Source organism: Apaloderma vittatum, unplaced genomic scaffold, assembly GCF_000703405.1.
Source record: "Apaloderma vittatum isolate BGI_N311 unplaced genomic scaffold, ASM70340v1 scaffold3897, whole genome shotgun sequence".
NCBI lineage: Eukaryota > Metazoa > Chordata > Aves > Trogoniformes > Trogonidae > Apaloderma > Apaloderma vittatum.
This window is the reverse complement of record NW_009724355.1, coordinates 3,322-10,402: the sequence shown is the minus strand read 5'-3', so window position 1 is coordinate 10,402 and position 7,081 is coordinate 3,322. Positions and strand designations below refer to the sequence as shown.

Here is a 7,081-nt window from a genome sequence, read left to right as displayed (position 1 = left end):
GAATGGGTAACTTCTGCACCGGCTGCTGGACAGGGTGAAGTGAAGCAGCTAAGCTTGCTTCACAGACCGTACTGATCTTGAGTTGCCACAGGTCAGACTTAAGGATGTAAACACATCCAATACCAGGCTGCATAACCAAGGTCTCTGTCACATCTGAAGGTTTTCCTTCCACTGCTCTGCTGGGCAGCCCCTGCAGTTACCCCACATCTGCACGAGATCAGCACCAGCAGGACACCAAGAACATGCTTCAGCAGTTGTCCCTGGTCAGACTGTGCTGTCTCCCCCAAAGTAAATCCTTTTTTGTCCTCCAGGGAAGCTTTCTTAAACACCATGGAGAGCCAGCTCCTCCGCTGCAAACTGCTAGAGCTGTTGTTCCAGCATAGTTGCGATGTGCCCACAACCTTGCCCTTGTCTCTAGCCAAGATCCTGTACTTCCTGAGCCACTCCTCTGTGCTCCTGCAATACCAGGTATCCAATCCAACCGCTTTTTTGCTTTTTTCTCTCCTGAGAAAACCGCTTCTAATAACTAAACACTGTCTCCTGTCACAGGATGAAACAGCAGTATGGCAGAGATGGGATGAGATGCTGCAGTACCTGAATTTGTTGCTGCTGAGTTACCAAAATGTAGTACTAGGTAAGCAGCCTGTTCTGGACTTAAACAACACAATCTCATTAAAAAGCTGCAGTAGAACAGCCAAAATATCCTTCTTCCTCCCTTCTCATGACTCTTGTCTGAGTCTCAGAAAGATAATGTGCCTCTGCTCATGCTAGTAACTATTCCCAGCAGCCAGAGCAAAGGAATGATGTTGCATCAAGCAGAGCACCTGGCTTGCTTTAACAAAATTAGCTCCTAAGAAATAAATAGTCTGCTTCCTAAGGGATCAATCCCAGCACGAGGAAGTACACAACAGTACAACTTGTCTAAGTTGCACACAAAGAGGGTGGAAGAATAAGGTGGTTTAGGAGGAAAAGTAGAAGTCAAAGGGATGGTAAAGGCAGGACACACTCAGCACTTGGTAGACTGGGCAGGGAGGACCACCCCTGGTAGCCGCAGAAGGAGCAGTATTTGTGATTCCAAGGGAGCAGCACAGTCACAAACCACTTCCCAAACCTCTCTAAAGCCATTTTACCAGAAAATTCCTAAAGTCTCTTCCCAACTTCAGCTGCTTTAGCCCAGGGTTGCTTTCATGGAGGAATGTAGAGGAACCCACCATCACCTGCATGTAGACTACTATTCTCCCTGAAGCCCTAGAGACTCCTTTGCAGCTGGACAGCTGTTCAGCCTGCCACTAGCACGTCAGAAAAGGATGCTACAAGCCCTGCCCCTTCCCTCCCCATTTCTAGGGCTCCCTCCACGTGCAGACTGAGCTCTTGGAGGGTACAGTTCCTTCTCCCACCAGGAGAGCCTTGTGGCAAAGCACCAAGGATAACTGGGAGAGGGTTGGCACAGATCCCCACTGCTCCTCACTGCAGCGCTGCCTGCGGCATGCTGCCTTCTGGCCCTGAACAAGTCGGGCACCCACTGTGTGCTGCCTCTCGCCACCAGCATTTCCTCTTGCAGAGCACTTACGGAGCTCACTCAGCGACAGGATGGACTTGATCATTCAGAAAGCCAAGCCCAAGCTTCAGGACAGCGATGACGTCAGCCACCGGGACATCCAGCTGAAGATCGAGGATTTCATGAGCCGAATGCAGCAGGTTCTGGGGCAGCCTTTTCCCCAGCAGATCAAGGAGAAATTGTGCATGTTTCGGGACTTGTTCCTCATTGTCACTGCTACCTGATGGAGACACGCACTGCAGCACGGGACACAATAAGCTTTGTGTTTCCTCTACAAAAACCTGCATCTCGTGCTGCAGTCTCAAATGTCACACGTCATGTGGGTTTGTTCATTCATTTTTCTGGAAAAATGCCTGGTTTACACAGTCTCAAAATTTCGTTTCAAACTTGCCTCATCCTACAGTTTTACAAGGCACTTTGTACACTTTAAAAAATAAATAAATTATTTTCGTATTTGCTGGAACTCTTTCATCATGGTGCCAGCCTTACTCAGATGAATTGGAGAGCTCCATCACTTGTACACTGAGATAGCATTAGACTAACATAGCCCTGGGGCTCCAAGGATTGCTCCTTGTTCTTTAGGAAGTGACTTCCTAATTGCCAGATGTAGAACAAACCACCCACCTGCACAACACTGCCCCTCTAACCCAGGGATAAGTTATCCAGAGAAAAGCGAAGAAGCCTGTTCTGGGAGTAGTGTCCAGAACCACTCCCAACAGCGCAAACTCCATGTGCTCCCTGCTCTAGGAAGCTGCTCTTCCTGCATGGTATTTAGTGGTGGACCTGGCAGTGCTAGATTAACAGTTGAGCTCGATCTTAAATGTCTTTTCCAACATAAGCAGTTCAATGATTCTGTGCTGATTCAAGTATATTTTCCAGTTAGGTCCTTTTATCTGGATTAGACTTCTATCATTGGACTAGAAATGAAACCACATTCCAGAAAGAGGTCCATAATTATGGATGTTTTTTCTGAAATGTTGGTTATATCCCCTAAAATTGTCTTGGAGTGAAATACAGAAAGTAGAATATCACACCATGAGCCCACACTTTAACCCCAGCCCTTCCAAAGAAAACTGAGATTTGCCTGTGTAACCAAGACCTGCAGTAGCAGCCTGTACCAGAGTACCTGGGTGCTTCAGGACCTATTTCACCACTTGTAGTTCTGCTGAGACTCCAGGAGCACAGCAAACACCTGCATTCAGCTCAGATGTCCCCAGGGTAACTGTGTGCTCCATCAGCTGTACTTCGGCAGCTACAAATGCTACAACAGCACTCAAACCAGCACCATTCAGAGGAAGGCAAAGCAGAGATGGCCGCACCACTGCAGGGTGGGGGCCTCTAACAAATACCAGCCTGGCTCCCACAGCTGTGCCCATCTCCACAGTACAGGTGCAAACACACAAGCCTCAAGACAAGCAATCTCAGTAACATGAAGAGTCACCATTTGAATAACTCAAGAAAAAAAAAATATTTCATTTTTACTGCCATCTACATAAGCCCTAAGATAGGATCACGCCTGGCTTTAAACCTCATCTCCCTGTCATAAGGTAGTTTTGCAGAGCAAACACTTTAGCCTAGTGCAAGTGATGCCAGAGCCCTACTAGACAGAACCTTGAACCCACACTCACTGGACAGACCACTCCTTCCACAGGTGCTTCACCAGTGCTAACACACACCAAGGACCTCCATTGACAAGGATTTTATTTTCTTGTAACAAACAAATCATACATATTAGAGACATGAATACGGACAACAAATAAATTAATGTCAAATGAGAGACTGATTGCCAAGGTGCAAATGAGCGATGACAGTGAAAACTGCGTGGTTGGGTGGGAGACTCTTGACACAACACATCATTGGCAGTGCTGTTGAAGCTTGAGATGACGCAGTCACAAAACATGCTGCTTCAGAGGGGACAGCAGCTAGCCAAGTGAGCCAACCCTGCCTCACCCCCTGGGAGGAATGTTTGGTTTAAGAAGGCAGAAATCCAAGATCAATAGTGACCAGCTGTTAAGTAACCTCTGTAGAATGTCCTGGCAACAGAGAAGCTTCCAGTACCAGATGTGAGGCTGCTGGTGCCACCTCATCACCACAAAAAGCCTGCTGCTGGCTGAGGGAACTCTGCAACACTTAATCACGAGATCAAGAGAGACAAGACCTGTTTGTCACAGGTGAATATTAGAGAGCAACACTGCCTATAATGCATAAGGATTAGATAGTAGCCAGAAGCTCCTTTCACTTTTCATGAGAGCAAGCATTAGCTGCTTCCAGTTCCTGGTCAAAAATTACCTACAGCTGTATCACAGCAGGGAGGAACATTTAGCCTTGATCTGCCTCCAGCCCTGCAAAATACATCCAATGCAAATGAAACAAAAGACCTTATCTGAGAAGTGCCCCTGGTGTCTGGTACACTTCTACACAATTCATACAAGAGGCTAGAAAACAAAACAAACAAACAAAAAAATTAAGCAGCACCCAGAGTGCCAGAACATCTGGAAGTCTTGTTGTCCAGAAGGCAGGACAGTGTTGTTTTGCAGAAAGATTACCTGGTTCAAGCCACACCAGCTCTGGTCATTTCCACCTTTCTGGAAAAAACATGAAGAGTTGGAAGGGAAGCAATTCTTCCTCATTACTGCCAAGCCCCATTAGATTCTGCTCCCTGCCTTGCTAATAAGAACATCTTAGAACAGTCACCGCTCCACTTCTCCTTTAAGAAAATTCCAAGGACAAAGAAGTACTAGATCTTGAACTAAGGTCACACTGGATAGCAAGGGAGTGCCACATTTAAAACCAATGCACTACATTCCTAGAGCAACTTCCTTCTGGAAATTAATGGTCCAGTTTTCAGTCCTTGCTTCTTTTCATCATTTTCTGCTGGCATTCTATATCAGACAGAACCACCATCCTCCTGAGGGTACTTCAGCACTGAGCAGGACAAGACAATCAGACTACAGGTAGAGAAGCCAGCCTGCTTGCACACCACATGCAGTCCTGTCCCACAACACACAGTTCAAGGTTTTACTGAGGTGCAGGGTACCGGGAAGCACATCGAGTGCAGCCTAGCAGACCAAACTGCTGCAGTGCAGCAGACAGGATAGTTTACATTGGTTTAGTACTAGTGCAGTTCTTTCAAAACTGGCTTTAGGAGAACAGTCACAACTGTTTCCTTTTCTGAGATTAAGAGCTGGAAGGGAGACTTTCCTACTTTACTGCAGCACAATGGGCCAGGGAAGCAGAGCCTATGAAACCCTGGAGCCCACTAAAGACACCAGAAGAATTCTTCTTCCTAGAACCCAGTGGGAGTGAGCACGTTCAGATCCCGAGGTTTGATGTTATGGGAACGTGGAGATTGTTTCCTCCCTTCTGTGACTGGAATGTCCATTTTAGGTGGCTTAAAGGTGACGGGATCCTCTGGCATCCTAGTGGCCTGAGCACGCATCAGCTCCATTGGGGATGGTTTCTGGGCACCCTTATAGGATTGGATGGTAAATCCTGCTGACAAAGAAAAATAAAAATCTAAGCAAGTAAGAGCTAGGAAAATCAGCAAAGTCTTTTTTCCACTGCTGCCAGGACTGAGCAGTGTCACTGATGCTCGACACCACAGAAAGACAACGTAAGACCCAGGAGCCCCACATCATCTGAAGCCTTCTCCACACATAGTGGCTGGCACTTCCAGCTCTGGTTCCACCAAACAGCAGAGCAAAAAGCTGTCACCTTCACACCTTGCCCTTCCACTGCAGCTCAGCTACTTTCAGATCCTTGGCATAGGTTTTATTCAACTACTTTGTATTTAGGCACAGAAATTATATGAACAGCACATGTTCACAAGGTGGTACAAGAAAATAACAAGGCAAGCAGGAGAAGGCTTGAGAAATAACTACCAAGTTTTGGTGTGTGACAGTACTCCCATAGTTCTTGCAGGGCAGGAGATTTTTGAGGACATACCTGGATCATTGGTGGATTTCTGGACGGCTTTGGGTCCAAAAAAGCTCCATCTTTCAGATGGCAATTTGTCCCCACCAGCTTCCATGGCAAAGTCTGGGCCAGTGATAGAAGTAGAGGATCCCTGACTAAACCAACCCCTAGGGAAAAAAATCATTAAAATGTGTAAAACACAAGAATAGATACTTCAAGTGGCCTCTGTGTGCCAGGAGCTTTACCTGTAGCTATCATGGCAATTTTAACAATCTTAATAGATTTGTTACCACCCAGGATGAAGATATGTAAGCCCAAATTCTACAAGCTTTCAACATTTGGATCTCAACAACATAAATTCACAGCAGGCTCTGAATTTCACCCCTTAGTCTGCTCCTCACTGGGTAAGAACGTTATTCATAGCAGCTGCCACCTCAGCAGCCTGTAAGAAACCAAAGGAGGCAGTGATCTGCCAGAACAAAGTACCTGGTTTTATGCTTGGGAGAGGAGTGGGGAGTGCTGCTTGGAGTGGAGTGAGCAGAAGAAGTCTGTTTGTCATCTTTTGTCATCTCTCCACTCTGCATTTTTAGTTTCTGTTAGGAGAGGCAAGAGAAACAGACGCAACAAAGCTTAAATACAAGACATAAGGAACAAACAGCCAGATTTATGATCAAAACTGGACAACTGTTTCCATCAAAGGTGATAAAGGATTTAAGTGTCGTCTGACCTAAAGCCAAATCCAGGATTACAGTACTTGCATACACTACTTAAGCTTCTTTCCACATCAGACAAGCATTTTGCAAGTCCACTATGCTCAAGCAACATCCATCAAGCCAGAGGAAGTAAAACACCTACAGCTCACTCTGCTGTCTGGAGGCAGCACCCAGCAGTAACGCACTGCTTCCATACCAGCAGTCACAGGAAGGTCGCAGAGGCAGCTGACACATCACTTGAGCTACCTGGATAACAAGTCTAAACACATCAGCAACCATTTGTCTCCAGCAGTTCTCAGAGCAACAGAGCTATCGGTCCCACAAGTTCTCTAGAAAAAGCAAGACCAGACTTCTTGCAGAAGGTACAAGGTAGCCGCGGAGCAGTAGCCACCGAGAAGCAATCCACATACAACAGGATTGAAACGCAGCTCTAGGACACTGAGATGAACTGCACCTGAAGAGTATGCCTGGTCATAAAATAAACAGGAACTGGGGTTTGTGTGAACCAGGTTATTACAAGCCAGCACAAACCAAACTTTGAAGAAGTCACTTGAAGGGCAGTTATAGTTCAAACACCAGCTAGGCAGGCACCTTCTCAGACTGTTTCCTGTGGCTATCCATGCCACACTAATGCAATTCACCAGCACTGTTACTGAAACTTTGACCTTGTGGGTGTCCACTTGGAGAGTTCACTATTAAACTCCAACTACAAGATTACTGCGGGCAACTGAGCTCATCAGAAGCCTGCTGATTCACATGTTGTCTTTCCAGCAAGAGGCAAACATAATTTCCTCTGCTAACTCCCACATCAAAAATGCACGGTTTACAGGTTGTCTTGGGACAAAGTTACAACGGCCAACTGCAGGGCACCATGCAAAGGTAGAGCAAAAAAATA

General features: G+C 46.4%; 1 protein-coding gene across 1 annotated transcript in view; it reads left to right on the top strand.

The window, feature by feature from the left end:
• The window catches only part of SIMC1 (SUMO-interacting motifs containing 1), a gene marked incomplete at its 5' end in the record, with an annotated part of 11,269 nt that extends 4,384 nt beyond the window's left edge, over positions 1 to 6,885 (top strand). Inside the window, 4 exons of the mRNA XM_009872443.1 lie at positions 312 to 468; positions 550 to 634; positions 1,562 to 1,739; positions 6,774 to 6,885. Of these exons, the coding sequence (XP_009870745.1) occupies positions 312 to 468; positions 550 to 634; positions 1,562 to 1,739; positions 6,774 to 6,885 (532 nt within the window). The remainder of the gene's footprint in view (positions 1 to 311; positions 469 to 549; positions 635 to 1,561; positions 1,740 to 6,773) is intronic.
• Positions 6,886 to 7,081: the final 196 nt, after the last annotated feature.